Below are 14,988 nucleotides of genomic sequence, written 5' to 3'. Positions count from 1 at the left end.
TTTAGGTATATGCTTAAGCTTTTAAGGTATACCTAAAAATATATAATGTGTGAACAAGGCAAACATGTGGATTGTACACTTGTCAGAGAGCTGGGGCAGGCTGGAATTCCAGGTCAGGTGTACATTCAGTTGGAAATCTGGGTTTCCTGCAATGTACAGAAAGACCCTTGGAGTAATTTAAACAAACCAACAAACCAAGAGTGTCTTGTGACACCTGATGGATGGACTGGTTGATTGTGTCCAAAGCATACGTTTTGCACCCCTTCTGATGGATGTCCCGTTTCTCTCTTTTTCTTCAGGGTGCCGTCAGAATATGTTTCCCCTTTCAGCACAATTGTTGGATTACTTTCCGAACTGGATTTGACTGGAAACCCTCAGCATCTTGACTCTGGAATTACAAATCTCACTTACTGCAACTGGGAGGCAACATGCTGTGATGTGAACTAACATTGCCTGCCATGCACCCCACGGGCAGCACAGATCCTGGCTTTTCCCGCACTGCTGTGCAAACCCTGTCTCGTAGCCACTGCCGGAACATAAAACAAAAGATTTCTCAGTGGGAGGGTCGGACTCAAGGGGGTTGCCAGGAGGAAAGACAGAAGCCCCAGGACTTTGGGGTCAAGTATGGTCAAGAGAGCAGGAGACAGACGGTGGGACTTGGGCACAGCAGGCATTCAGAAGGACTAGCAAACATTCAGAGCCTTGGCTTAGATTTCCGGGAAAACTCTCGCCTCTGCTGTGTGACTGAGGAGGAAGAGGAGAGGCTCCAAGAGGCTCCAGAGAGCCCCTTGGTTGAGCAGCTCCCCAATGGTGTTATATCTGAAGGAGAGGATGAGGCGGACTGGCAGGGGGAGAGGCTCCCTCCAGGGAACTTCTACACCTCACGGGAGCTGTGGAAACAGATAGAAGCCCTTCCTCCCGACCAAGTCCTCGCTCTGGCTTTGGACCTGAAAAGAAAGCGGGAAAGCTGTGGCTCAACAGAGAAGGAGCTGAACCTGGCTCCAACAAAGAGCTTGGAGAACATCTACTGTGACGTTGAAGGTCAGGAGGGGCGACCAGCCATCAATCCGGTACCCAAACCACGAAGGACTTTCCGATACCTGTCTGAGAAGGACCACACAGATTGCCCTAATGGAGGCTATGCCGAGAGGAAGGTGCCAGAACGTCAGTCTAATGGTGGCTGTCCTGCCTCAACCTCCCATGACACTGGGCAGAAAGTGGTCAGCAGAGGAATCCGAAGCAGATCCAAGAGGTGGGTGCCAGGTTGATCTCTCTGGTCCTCTTATGCAAGTAGGTAAAAGTAAAGGACCCCTGGATGGTTAAGTCCAGTCAAAGGCGACTATGGGGTTGCAGCGCTCATCTCGCTTTCAGGCTTAGGGAGCTGGCTTTTGTCCACAGACAGCCTTCCGGGTCATGTGGCCAGCATGACTAAACTGCTTCTGGTGCAACGTAACACCGTGACGCAAGCCAGAGCACACGGAAATGCAGTTTACCTTCCCTCCAGAGTGGTACCTATTTATCTACTTGCACTGGTGTGCTTTTGAACTGCTAGGTTGCTGGAAGCTGGGACAGAGCAACAGGAGCTCACCCTGTTGCGCGGATTCAAACAGTCAACCTTCCAATTAGCAAGCCCTTGAAGCCCAGTCTAAGTGTACTCTTCTCTCAGTTCCCCCCATTCATTCTTCCATCATCAGGAAATCGGAAAGGTTCTCCCATCTTTTAATATTTCTATTCACAATTGTAACAGAAAAAATGGGGGGGGGGGGAATAGATTAAAAAAACAAAAATAAATTTCCAGCTGACTTTTCACAGTAAGAGTATTTCATCATTCCTGTTTTAGTATACATTAATATAATCAGTCTAAATAGTTGTCTAAATGAAATTGACTATTACAACCCATATGTTCAAATGTAGATGTATATTGCACTACAACTCCCATCATGCCTGCCCACTGGCAGGGGCTGATGGGAGTCCAGCAACTCCTGGGGCAGGAACAGGTTTCCCCATCATTGCCTTAAGGCATGAAAAACAATTTCTGAGAGAAATTATGTTAAAAATGATCTCACCCCTTTCTATTGTCTTTATACGTTCTGAACGGAGAAGAACTGAAGACAGAGCTGCATAATACTACTTTTTCTAAAAGAGCAGTTTTATGCTGAAAATTCTCCAAAAGGAAAACAAACATTTCAGTCAGCTCTAGACAGGGGCAGCAGCCCTTTAACAAAACATAGGAGATGGGCATGTTATTGCTTGTGAGGCTTGTGTGATGATAAGGCAACTCTATGCTTTGTTTGCAGAAAGTCCTTTGAATTTGAGGACATCCAAGGTTACCGAAACCGGCTAGCAGCCATTGAGTACCAAAAGCTCCATGAAGAATTGAATGGCACCACAAGTGTCCGCCTCTATTGCACGCAATCGGAGGACAACCTCTATGAGGACATTATTGGTATGTTGCAAAGTTCACTTGGAGGAAATGAATTGTACTAGTTTGGAGCCGACCTGTTGAACATGTTTATAGATGCCTGTTTGTAGAGTGATATCAAATACCACTTCTCTGCTGCAAAACAGCAAATTGAAGAGAAGCGGGTGTGGGGATTTGCAGAGCATGCTGCTGCTTTGTGCTTTCTTCCTCCCCATTTCCTTTCTGTTAGTTCACAAGTAGGCACCCTATGGGCCCTAATGCCATTTTATGCAGCCCCCAAACCTGCTCAAGCTGCCCCATTCTTCCATCGTATCAGAGTTCCTTCAGTCCTGTTCATTTCCTCCTTATTTTTCCTGTTTTCTTTTTAAGTGTCTCTTCTCCCCCACCCCATTTCTGTGTAGTTTCAGAACAATTTGAAGGGCCACATTTTATCTGATAGAAATAATTGATGTATTCTCAGGAGCCTTTTCCTGGTTGTACAAGCTTTGAGAAAAGAATGTTTTCATCTCAGCTCTCTGAGAACAAATTGATAGATTTCTGATGTTTTGTGTGTTTGTGTGTTTGTTTGTTTGTTTGTGTGTGTGTGTGTGTGTGTGTGTGTGTGTGTGTATAGCATACCAAAGCCAGAGAGTAATTATTTTCAAAACAGTAGCTGTATTGGTCTGTTGTACCAAGAAAATCCTGTGCATGACCTTTGACATCTTAATGACAGGTGGGTTGTCCCTCCCACCTGCCAAATTTTGCCTGTGTGGTTAGGCTTCAGCTCCACAGCAGGACTGAACCCGCCCCCCATCAACCAGTAAGTGGTGAGCTGAAACCTGCTATCTGCAGCCACTGGCTCTGTGCATGAGTTCCTTGCTACTTGCTTGCGTAGCAGAACAAGGTAGAATTCACCCCGTGCCCATCAGCTGATTGACAGGTGGCTGTGGTTTTGGAAAATGGTCCTTGTGGGCTGAATTGGAACCCCTGGTGGGCCAGGATTGGCTTTTGGGCCAGAGGTTCCGCTCCTCTGCTATAGACATGGTCCCAGTTTGTGCCTTTTGTTGTTGCAAGCATGTTGGTATTCTGCCTCTCTCCTTCACGATACTCCCTTTTCCTAGATCCTGCTAAGGAGAACCTGTATGAAGACATCAAAGTGAAGCCTCTCTGGAGGATCCCCTCTGCTTGGAAGCTGCCTCCTGCCCGGAGCACCATCAAGCCTCCCAAGGTGAAGGTCTATTTCTCAATGTCTGTTCTCTGCATCCCCACCTAAGGCTGGATTTTGTCCTTGCACTTCACAGGAATTCAGTTGACTGAGATGGAATAAGTTCAGACATGCACAGACTCAGTGGCGTTGAGCTAAGTGTTTGAACTGCTTCCATTGAAAAGTTTTGTGTGTTTGGGGTGATTGCAAACCTGTGACACTGTGGCTTTGACCACTCTTGGCTGTTATTGACTGAAGATTGCACGTCTGTGAATTCACCATTAGAGAGTAAAATGCTGCTTCGCTATGCTGTGTTAGCATTAGCTTGATCTCTCCTTGTCTGAAGACAATACTCTGCACTCCCCATGCAGGGAACAAAAGAGGAAGGGGGAAATTTGTGCATGCATGCTGAAGTGCATTCACGATCTGTGGGTTTGGAGCATACCTCCACACACATGCGCTAGGGTACTCTTTTGGGGAGGGGAGCTTGTGCTGCCTGGGGATTAAGCCATATGCCCAGTACCTACAGCACCACAGGGGTCTTCGTGCAGGGGAGACACTTTGTTGCCTAAACATGTGCATCTGTGTATGCTTCCCTTTTCAGACCTCCTACTCACTGTGATTTTACCACCTATAAAATAGGGAAGTGCATTTGTTCAAGACTGAAAGCTGACGCTTCCTCTCCATCCCTCCCACTTGTGAAGGAATGAGCCTGAGGCGCATTCACAATGCTAGCCTTTCCCATCCTTGTGGCCCTCCAACCCTGAGTTGTTGGTCTTCCTGGCTGGGGCTGATTGGCGTTCCAACAACTTTTGAGGAGCCAAGAAAAGGTTGGCAGGCACTTAAAGCCTGTGTCCTTGGTTCCCATTATAACTGACTTGAAATGACACCCACCCCCTGCTTCTCCAGTGACAAATCAGGGAGATTGTGTTAGCTGCTATTTTGCCCCAAAATGATTTTAGGGGAAGAGGACAGTCACTAAGCTAAACAACTGCTAAATGCACAGGTGTGTAATTCAGGAGAATTGGGCAGGTGGTGGGAGAGGAGGCAGGCCTAATTAGATTTTCCCACTGCTCAACTAATGGGACTTTTCGGCCTGTGCTCTTCTCCAAACCAGGGATTGTTCCCATGCCTGTTAGACACTTCTACTTCATTGTCACTACCATAAAAAGCAGGCAGCCTATTTGCAGAATTCTTGTTCATCATTGGTGCCTGCCCACATTCAGCTTAGTGGGAATCACTTTCCTAGTGAAACCTTTTCACTCTCAACCATGTTTTTATTTTATTTTGGGTTTTGTGCAGCTACCCCCGAAGCCACACTTCCTTCACCGCAAGACCTTGGAGCTAAAGACCACAAGGATCTGCCTGCGTGGGAGGCTGCCAAAGGACACAACTCTACCTGTTACGCTGACAGAGTGGAAGTTCTTCAAAGCAGGCGAGGCTGGAAGCAGGAAGAGGAAGAATCTACCTCGGGTGAGGAAGCACGATTCAAAACTTTGAGGGTCCCACCCCGGGGGGGGGGGAGAGCAGCAAGAGGAGCAAGAGTCTTTTCTTTCTTTCCCTTCTCATGCACCACCCCACTCAGCTCTGGGAATGGTCCTGACCATGAGGAGATCTTCACCCTTCCTCTGCAGCAGTGCTGAGCAGTGATTTGAACCTAGTTCAAATCTAGGTGCAAGATTCAGCTAGCTAGTCCTCCTTGTGGAAGCCCATGCCTGAATTAATTTCATTCCTTTGTTTATTTGGATGTTGCTGTCCTGCTGTGCATAAACAGCTATTCAGGCTGATTAGCAAGTGGGCACAGGCAGTATGTGGTAACGTGCAGTTAATATGCAGCTAACCCCAATTCACTTTGGAAGTTTAATTCAGATTTTAAACAAGTGATCAGTGCTGCTTGTAAAGGCTCAATATGACCCTGAGTTCATTTTATTCTGCCTAGGCTCATGTAGCTTATTCCTCTGGAGTGGCTTACTCCGGATTTAACATTTTAACCTCCAAAGTGTTTTGTGGCTTAAAGCTGCTGAGCAGTTTATTAGGAATGAGACAGTTCCATAAAACTTGAATATCATTTTCCTGATGTGTTTCCTGCCGCTCCCTCCCGTGGGTGAGTGAGTAACAGAGATGCATGACTGGTGTAGTCGGCAAACTAAGATTCGCTTCTGATGCTGCCTACGCACTGGAGAAATTGGACTCCTGTCCAGCTAGGGGTCTTTTTATATCACCTCGCATACATCTGTATTTTTAAAAAATCAGTGCACAACACACATCAGTTCTCTTGGTAACCCTACAGTAAGAAAGCATTGCAAAAAAAAGATGTGATTCAGATATTGTTGTCTAGCTAGGGACCTGAGCAATAAAATCTCCCAATTCTGGCATCTACTTTAGGCTAAAGGACTGAGCCGGCCCACGCAGCCTAGTAAAAATCTCTTTCTTCTGTGGCAGAGGGAATTGGGGGTAGGAGGAGGGAAGGCTAGCATATTCCCCAGGCCAGACTTGTTGCCTTTTCCAAGTGTTACACATCAGCATTTCTTGGAGTGTGCAAAGATGATTATAAACGTTGTGCCAAGAGGAATGATGAAATGTCCCACATGAGTGCCCTTTGTCAGACAGAGACCCCTAAACAGCCTCCAAAAGTAAAGGAGTAATTTACTGACAGGGAAAATGCATGTTGTTCTCTCACTCTGACCTCACAAGATTGCTGGAGTGATGCCCAAACACACTGTGGCAAAGAATCTTGGTCAACCCCACCAGAGAAGCATGTGCTACGTTCCAGCATCCTGACGCCATATCTGCAGCTCTCAACCACTTTTCCTGGGTTCTTGAAGCTGCTGACAAATGTGACAGCCCTGTGACTGCCAGAGTTTGTGGCAGCTGTCTTAGAAAGTGTGGGGCAGGGAAACATGTTTCCAAACCACAGTGCTTCCATGGCAAAAAGCTGTGGAAAGTCTCAGCTACCTGGCATGCACACACACCCCTTCTCCCCTTTGGCATTTTGCACGTTTCGTCTCAACAAACACCAGTGTAACCGGGCTACCATTTCAAAGTGCGAAGTAGCTCTCAGATTAAGATCAAGGCTGGGAAAACTCTGCAGGAGCGGAAGAGAGGCAGGAGGAAATGGATGGAGGAAGTGCAGCGCTTCCTGCAAAAGGGCAGCCGTGCCCTCGGGTTGTGCTGCACGCCATTGTGCACCGCCCTGGCCCAGGAGCAGCCGAGCAGATTGCTGCTGCGGTTCCTTCTTCCTCTGCCCGCCTGACCCTGCTTGGGTTGCCGAGGTCAGGGAAAGGGTTGGGACTGTGAGCAGATTTACCTGGTGCTTGCCTCTTGCACTTGTGCATTGCTGGTGGTGATGGGAACGACTGGTCCCCACCCTGTGGCCTGTGCTTGGAATGTCGAATGCATTCTTAAAGTCGGGCAAGAGGGAACTTGGCCTGCGTGCCGCGCCTTTCAGGCAGCAAAGCAGTTCCACAGGAGATGAGAGCGCCAGCAGGTTATGACTTGACATGCTGAGCCGAAGAGCTTTCTGTCTGCCTGTGGCTTGAGACGCCTGATACTACATATTGAACTGGATGGGCTTGGCTGCTGCTGCCACCACCACTCATCTCTTAGTGCGTGGGTTTTTTTTAGAGCAACATAAAGTAGGTAACTCAAAAAAGGGGCACCCAGTAGCCTGCCTGCCTGCCTGCCTCCAGATATGGAACTATGTTCCCCTCTCTTTTATTTGAAGGGTCAGTCCTTCCCTTCATTTCCAGGACCAAACTGTTCCTCAGTCCCGGCAAGGGAGGTCCCTTGCTTCCATTTCCTTGAGAATCTGTGGCCCTCCAGACATTGTTGGATCGTGGCCAGCAGTGATGCATGAGGGGGCCAGAGCATCAGTGGTTCCCCCTCAGCAGTAGCACATGAGCAATCAGATTCTAGAATGGTGAACATAGTTGTAATGGAGCATGAACATAGATTTTCATGTTCCTGATCCTCTAAATAGGCACACCTTTGGAAAGCCAAGCCAACCTATGTTATGAATCTTGGGTCTGTGTGCATGGAGTTGAATGTGCCTTTGCGCAAGACTGTAGATGTAACAAACACTTCATGCTACAGAGTACTGTGGGAAGTTCTCTAGAGGCCCACAGGTTTCACTTCTCCCTGTGACCTGGTCCCAAGATCAGGCCCATGTCAGGACTCCTAGTGGCATGTATATCCAGTGTCCATATACATCCCTTGTTATCCTTTTCAATTACACGTTTGTATGTTTCTTCCGGAGGCCAGATGATTCAGTTTGCCATCTAGATGGATCCTTGACATGGGTTTGGTAGCTGCCCAACTCAATTTTTTCCAGCATAGCTCTGTGAATGGCCAGCTTTTACAATCCTTGTCTGGATACTTGGGAGACATGTGGCCCCTCTTGATTTCCACTTTGTTTTTGGGTTTCAGCTTGTGTTGAAGATTCAGGAAATCTTTGACTCCAAACGAGGGAAGAAGAGGGTGAAGTTGGTGGCCCAGACAGGAAAAGAAGTTTCTCCAGCCAGAGGTATAGATTTTGAGCTATGTAAAGTTCTACTAGTCAGATATCCAAACATTGGTGGGGATAAGCATGTATTTGCCAACTCTTGAGTATTGATTATGTTTAATATTTGCTTACTCCTTTTTTATCCTGCCCTTCCTCTAATGACCTTAGGATAATGTAGAAGGCTCTGTACTAAAATTGCAGAAGAATAAAGTAGTCCCTGGTTTTTTAAAAACTGTGCTACTACGTTTTTCTATGTGGCTTTTCTTCCCGGCATGTGCTGAACTGCCTAGTAAAGAGCCATGTGTTCTTTGTGTGACCTGCATTTTGCAAATCAGCATTGTCAAGTTGCCTAGCAGTGCTAAACAATTTATGGTGATGCTTCCTAACATTGCACAACATGGAAGATGCCTCCTCAAAACCATATGATGAGTTTTATTTGCTTTGTTTAACACTTGGAGTGTGTGTGGCAGCAGATGCTTTTGCCAGATGTTGCACCTGTGCCCAGCTTTTGGTGCCCTTAGGCCCATGATGGGTCATTAGTGCGTCAATTGCCTTCCAGCATTTCCTATTCCCACCCAGCTGGGAAATTCTGATGGAAATTCTCTATCGTTTCAGGTGAAACCAATGGGTATGACAGTGAACCGGAGAATCTGCCAAAAAGTGAGTGAGTCACAAGGGCTGAGCCAGCTCATGGGGCATAATTATAGCTGCTGGATCACCTGCTGGTATATTTACTAGAAATGGCCAGGCTGCATTTAGCTTCTGTGAACCATTTGAGTATTTGGAATATTGACCATTTGTGGCAAAATGGGCTCACTATGAATGCTTAGAGCAGGGATGGGAAGCTGTGGCCCTCTGAATGTTGTTGGTCTCCGACTCATGTTACCTCCAGCCAGCTTGGCCATCAGAGATGGTGGCAGCTGTAGACCATTAACAACTGGAGGGCCACCGGTTCCCCATTTCTGGCTGCTTGTGGAGCTCAGGGGATGCATATTTCTTTCAGTACTTGGGAGAGCATAGCTTGCTTGGGAGCTATGTCTACTAAAACTTTGGCATGAGGACTTCATGCCTAGGATCCCAGTAAAGAGAATAAAGGTTTAGGGTGACCGACAGGAAAAAAATATCTGAAGGAAGTGGGCATGTTTAGAGATCAGGTGGTGGCTTTCAAACTGTGTCCTCATGAACTCTGGAGTTCCAGTTGCTTGATGGGAAAATCAGCAACTATGGAAGGCTTTCTTGAAAGACAGCCTGTCTGTCATTATTACTATTTTCTTGCAAAGGGTAGCCTCTCCCTAGTGACTGTTTGACAGGTTCTAGGGCACATTTGATTTTTACAGGGCAGCAGCAAAGCCCAACAAGCTTAGCTGTTGCTCTGCATAAATCTTGAAAGTGGACCAGAATCCTCTGAGAAACCTGGTAATCCCATGGCAGGCATGAGCCAGTGTGGAATGAGTTCCCTCAAAGGAGGGAGGTTTCCCCTCAAAAAACCCAACTCTTTTAGGGAATAGATTCCATCCAAAGCAGTTGTGTCCTTTTCCAAAGGTGAAGAGAAGACATCCGAAAAGGAACAGGTTAGAGTTAGGGCATCTAGATGCTGCAGAGGCTGCTTCTCTCCAGTTCCATGGTGCTATGAAGTAGTCACTGAGCTTCTTGTGGTAAAATATATTAAGAGGCTGGTCACACGCCCCTCCCAAAGGCATCTCCAGTGTCGCCTCTTTAGCCCATTCATTTCTGTACTCTGTATGGTCCTGCAAGATTGTGAAACGCCCTTTGCTGGGAAAAAAGGAGTAACTGGAGTGAGATTATACATAATGAGTTTGGCCCTTTATCCCAGGCTTGCATATAAGCACTGGAGGAAGAACAACTAGAGCAACAGGCTCCAAACTGGATCTGTGTCATGACTCATCTGCTCAAGCTGGCACCAGTGGCTCTGGACACACCAGCATTTCCTGCTCTCCATGCCTGCAAAGCTTTGCCTGTAGCCTAGCACGGACACACTTCAGTAGTGCCCACCCTCAGTAGTGCCCGACACTCAGATAAGCACCCTCTCTTAGGTGCTAGAGGTGGGAAGGGAAGACATTGCAGTCAGGTTTGGAATAAAGGAAGTGCGACTTTTTACATGCAGGCCGCATGAAGCCTAAGTCACTGCAGTTGGTGCAGTTTTGAATACTGCTCCAATCCCATTCAGAATGGGATGTTTTGTGATAGCTCACTATGGTGGAGAGGAGGAAACCAGTTCTGTCCTCGTGTTGTAGCTTTAGTATGTTTTACCTCAGATTGGGCAGCGTAGCTAATTTGGTACCAAGCTGTCTCTTGCTCCTCCCAACCTTTACTGGTATGCAGGAGAACAGAGCTTGCCTTGTTCCCAACTTTATCATTGGCCGTCTGCATGACCTTGATTAAATCCCCTAATCCAGGCCAGGTCAATGTATTGCCCTCCAAATGTGTGCCCAACTACAGCTCCCATAATCCTTGAGCTTTGGCCATGCTGGGTAGGACTGATGGGAGATGGAGTTCGACAAGAACTGGAGGGCACCATGTTGGCTAATCTGCCTCTAACCCTTCCACCTTCTTACTCTCTGTTGCTGCTTCCCCTTCCTTCACTCAGGATAAAAGGCTTTAGCAGTTAAGAGGTCATTTGTCTCCCTTAGGTCGCCATAAGCGCCTGCTGCAGGTACAGGCTCAGTCCAAGAGAAATCCACACTACCAGACTCTGGAGAGGGACCTCATCGAGTTCCAGGAGCAGCAGCTCTTTGAGCTCTTTGTGGTGGTGTCCCTACAGAAGAAGCCATCAGATGCAACATACACCCCACAGATTATACAGCAGTTTCCTAGCAAGGTGAGTGGCATAGCGATGCGGACGTCTGTCTCCATTGTCCAGAGCTTAATGTTATTTTGAATATGTATTGTATAATACACACTGAGATGAACAGAAGCACAAGTACACTAGCTGGTCTGTGAGTCCTTGGTTGACATATTTGTATCTCTTAAAATAATTCCACTGTGTAGTCTCAGTGACTCAGTAAGGGAATGAGACTTATGAAAGGCCCATAGTGCAGTGGGTGGCTGAAATTGATTCTGTGGCAGTCATTGGGATTTGTCCTAGGCCCCTCAGGAACTGGAGCATCCTTGGAGCCTAATTGCATGTCAGATGCAAAATATGTGCAAAAAGAGCCTGACAGCTGCTTTTCCTTAAAAAATGCAGCTTCAGGAGGGAGATTTCCCTATAAACCTCTATAAATCTCCAGTCTATCTATCTGTAAGTGATGTTTTAACCCCACCTTTCAGTTTTATTTCTAAAACACTCAAAGATGGCCTACATCGCCTGAAATAAATTGCACCTCCAAAATACATATCCTGTGGGGTTTTAAATGCGTGCTTGCTTCCTCAAAAGTATATCTGGAATCTGACGGAGGTGTTGCGATGCCAGCAGCTTGGATGGAGAATTGATTTGGGGGCAGAGAAAGGGTTAAATGCTCGCTCTCCAGTTCCATCCCCCCTCCCAGTCCAAAACTCCTGCCTAAGAAAAGCAACCATCGTGCTTTACATGTTTGCATGCATTGGGGAGCAACATGTATTTCCGTCCTCAGGCTGAAATGTTGCCTGCTGGACTGTGGTCTAGTGGAAATGCCCAAGTGCTGACCTAGCTGGCTGTGCCCAAGTCCCTGTGCAAAATCTGAGCTTGAACGATCGCTCAGCTCTTTGCCAGAGAGCCAGAAAAGAAGCTCAGCTTTGTTTGGGCAAAACATGCACCAGTTTCTAGTGCTGCACTGCTGGGGGCGGCCCGCAGACAGAGAGAGGAAGTGCAACTGAGTTTTAATGGTAATCCCAGAGCAGCGCTGACTTCATCCTGGTTGCTGTTGATAACAAAAACAGGGAGGGGGATGTGTTGGCCTACATTGCTCAGAAGGCACAGTGAGCAACATCCCACCGCCTCCCATGACCTCTCTCTGTGTGTGTTTTCTCTTTGTGCCACTGCTGACAAAGTGGATGGCGCCCTGCCAGTCTGCTAGCCTTCCCTCTGCCTGGGAGATATTTGGTAGGATGTTAACAAGATTTGCACGGGAGGGTCTTTGAGGCTGGGATCCAGCAGGAAACATTGCCCTAGTAATTACGAGGCAATGATTATAACATGAGCACAGTGATTACAGGCTATCGCCAACTCCGAAAATAGTGCTGTTTCCAAACAATGTGCCAGTCACTCCCTTGCATGGGAGTCTGCAGTGAAGCAAAGCTCCTGGAAAGCCTTTACTAGTCTCAACAGTAAAGCAAGCTAGACTGGAGTGGGCAGGGGTGTGTGTTTTTTACAACGAAGACCATGCTGTAAATCAATCAGGAAATAGCAAGGCATGTATATATTAATATGCCTATTTTTTATTATTATTATACACTCTGTTTTCTGATATTTTAATTGAGCGTGCTTTGGAAACATTTGTTGCAAATTGGTTAATGAATTCTGAAGGAAATCAGTAACCTGCATACTCTTACTGCAGAATTGATCTGATCATACCTGGAAACTGTTCCTCTGCCTTTGAAAAATTGTAACTTATTTTTATTTGGGGGAGTGGGGTACCCTTTTCAAGGTATTCAAGTCAAAAGCAGGTCTTGGAGGAGAGGAGAGGATGAAAAATTGATGTGGGAGCAGGGCTGGTGTTTGGTGTGCTTGGAGGATAGTTCCCCATGTCTGCACCCAGAGAGAAACTCTTTGCTTGCCTGGCTGTGTTCAGTGACGTGGCGCGTGTTCCCTCTGCAGCCTGACCACCCCTTTCGGCAGTCTAAGGACACTGAAGAGAGGCTAAAGGTCATCCCCAAATTCTGTTTTCCTGACCCCAAAGACTGGTGCCCGACATCAGAGTCAAAGAGGTGAGAGACTGTAAAATGGATTGTTTTTATTTAGTGAGAATCTAGGCTAAGAACTGGATTACTTGGGAGCAGCGGTGGGGAACTGGACCTAGCCACTGAGCCTGGGTCTGACCTCCTCCAACCCCTGTGTGGCATTTTGACAGATCGGTGTGGCTACCAAACTGTCAATTACCCAATGTCACCATGATATCAGGCATAACAGTTTCATTGCCAGTGTGGCCAAAGCTCTGGGTAAGCAGGCGGATTGTTGATGTCTTCACACCCCACTTCCTTTGCCCAGGAGGTTTGAAATCAGTTTGCAAAGGCACAGGGGTTTAGAGGCACCTATGATCAGTAGGTCAGCGGCACCTTATAATCCATCCTTTCGGCAGGAACCCGCCCCACACCTGATGTCACTTCCTCTTGAACTTCCAGTGCTTAATGAAGCCTTTTTTTTTCATTTCCAGCAGGCTTCTAAACTGAATTCTGATATTACAAATTTAACACATTTTTAGTCTTATTGCATTGGGTCTCCTGTACACTGACCACTTGGAGATGACTGATTAAGTGGTATACAAATTGTTCAAGTACATAAACAAATGATGACAGCAGGTGTTGGGCATGACTTATGGGAAATGGTCTTGCAGGCCCGAGGTCCCTTGCTACTGGTTTTCCATCTCTTAGGGTATCTCTTGTTGAAGACTGAATAGTGACCCTGGGAGTAGAAGTGATTAGCATTGAAGGGTGGGGTTGGTTGCCCTTGGTAAGGGCAACATGTCTCCCCTTTCATGTGGTTTTGCAGCTCTCAGACTGAGATGCGTTAGGAAGTGTGTCCTTTTGGCTAGTTGAAGAAATTGATTTGATTTTTAATTTTATTTTAAAAGATACCCTACCTTGAAAATAGTGTTTAAAAGCACAAACAAAACTACAACCCTTTAGCAATCTTTTTATTTGCTTGTTACATTCTGCCCACCCTTCCCCCAATTCACTGCAGTGTCGCAGTGACCTAGATATTTCTGACCATGAACTGCTTACCTACCCCAGTGGGACCCTTGCAAACAAGGGTGGGGTAAGGAGGTAATCTCTTGGCGGCCAGTTCTGGTCATTTCTGGGTGGGTGGAGATCTTGGAAGGCTGCACACTGATGAAATATCTGTTGTAAACAGATTTAGGAACTGGACAAGCGCTGTGTCATTTATGCCCAGCAGTGAAATTCATGTTGTGAAGATGGGGCCCTCTGCAGGGTAGGCTAACTCCTGCTGTGCTCGCTCAGTCAACATGGCAATCTACTTTTTTCTCTCTTTCCCAGTGAAACGTTTTCCTTTGTGCTGACTGGTGAGGATGGCAGCCGCTGGTTCGGATATTGCAAGAAGCTCCTGGTAAGTAGCTCCCTGTCTTGGATGCTAGCGTGAAAGCTCTGCAGCTGCAGGTGAAAGATGAGTGCGTGTCCACAGTCCTGTGGATGGATTGGCTTTGAGTGCCACTGCAGTGGCTAGCAGGCTATATGCCTGAGCAGTTTCAAATAATTCTTAAGCCTGGCATATTGAAGGAAAAGGAGGGTGGAGGGAAGATGCACTATTTAGAAGCTGAAACCAGGGATGCTCAGGTGACAGTAGCATGAGAGATCCTTAGCAGTCTAGCCTTCTTGCACGTTCCACTGCTTTGCACCTAAAGGTCTGCTCTTGTCGCCTTTTTAGCCAGAAGGGAAAGGCAAACGACTGCCTGAGGTATACTGCATGGTGAGTCGCCTCGGCTGCTTCAACCTTTTCTCTAAGGTGAGTGGGTTGCCCTGGACCTCATAGAGAAAGTGGTAAAATGCCTTTCTAGGGTTGCTGTTGGTTGTTGGGATGTCACATCTTTTCACAGCACCTGCTGACCAGGGTGGGGAGCCCGTGGCTCTACAGCAGTTAGTTGCACTCCATCTGCTCTAGCCAGCAGGGCCAGGCCAGGGATGATGGGAGTTGTAGTTCAGCAGCATCTACAGGGCTACAGGCTCCTCAACCCTGTAGTGAAGGAAATGAGGGGAAGGGTTGGATCTTAA

General features: G+C 47.1%; 1 protein-coding gene across 1 annotated transcript in view; it reads left to right on the top strand.

Moving 5' to 3' along the window:
- Window positions 1-14,988, top strand: part of DENND2C (DENN domain containing 2C) — a 55,626-nt gene that overhangs the window by 27,503 nt on the left and 13,135 nt on the right. Inside the window, exons 2-11 of the mRNA XM_082226946.1 lie at window positions 300-1,252; window positions 2,298-2,446; window positions 3,523-3,629; window positions 4,908-5,078; window positions 8,031-8,127; window positions 8,722-8,766; window positions 10,758-10,945; window positions 12,860-12,969; window positions 14,257-14,326; window positions 14,645-14,722. Coding sequence (XP_082083072.1) covers window positions 459-1,252; window positions 2,298-2,446; window positions 3,523-3,629; window positions 4,908-5,078; window positions 8,031-8,127; window positions 8,722-8,766; window positions 10,758-10,945; window positions 12,860-12,969; window positions 14,257-14,326; window positions 14,645-14,722 — 1,809 coding nt within the window. The 5' untranslated portion in view covers window positions 300-458. The remainder of the gene's footprint in view (window positions 1-299; window positions 1,253-2,297; window positions 2,447-3,522; window positions 3,630-4,907; window positions 5,079-8,030; window positions 8,128-8,721; window positions 8,767-10,757; window positions 10,946-12,859; window positions 12,970-14,256; window positions 14,327-14,644; window positions 14,723-14,988) is intronic.

This window comes from Podarcis vaucheri (genome assembly GCF_965113315.1).
Source record: "Podarcis vaucheri genome assembly, chromosome: 6".
Lineage (NCBI taxonomy): Eukaryota > Metazoa > Chordata > Lepidosauria > Squamata > Lacertidae > Podarcis > Podarcis vaucheri.
The sequence above is the reverse complement of the archived record's forward strand: the minus strand, read 5'-3'. Positions and strand labels throughout refer to the sequence as shown.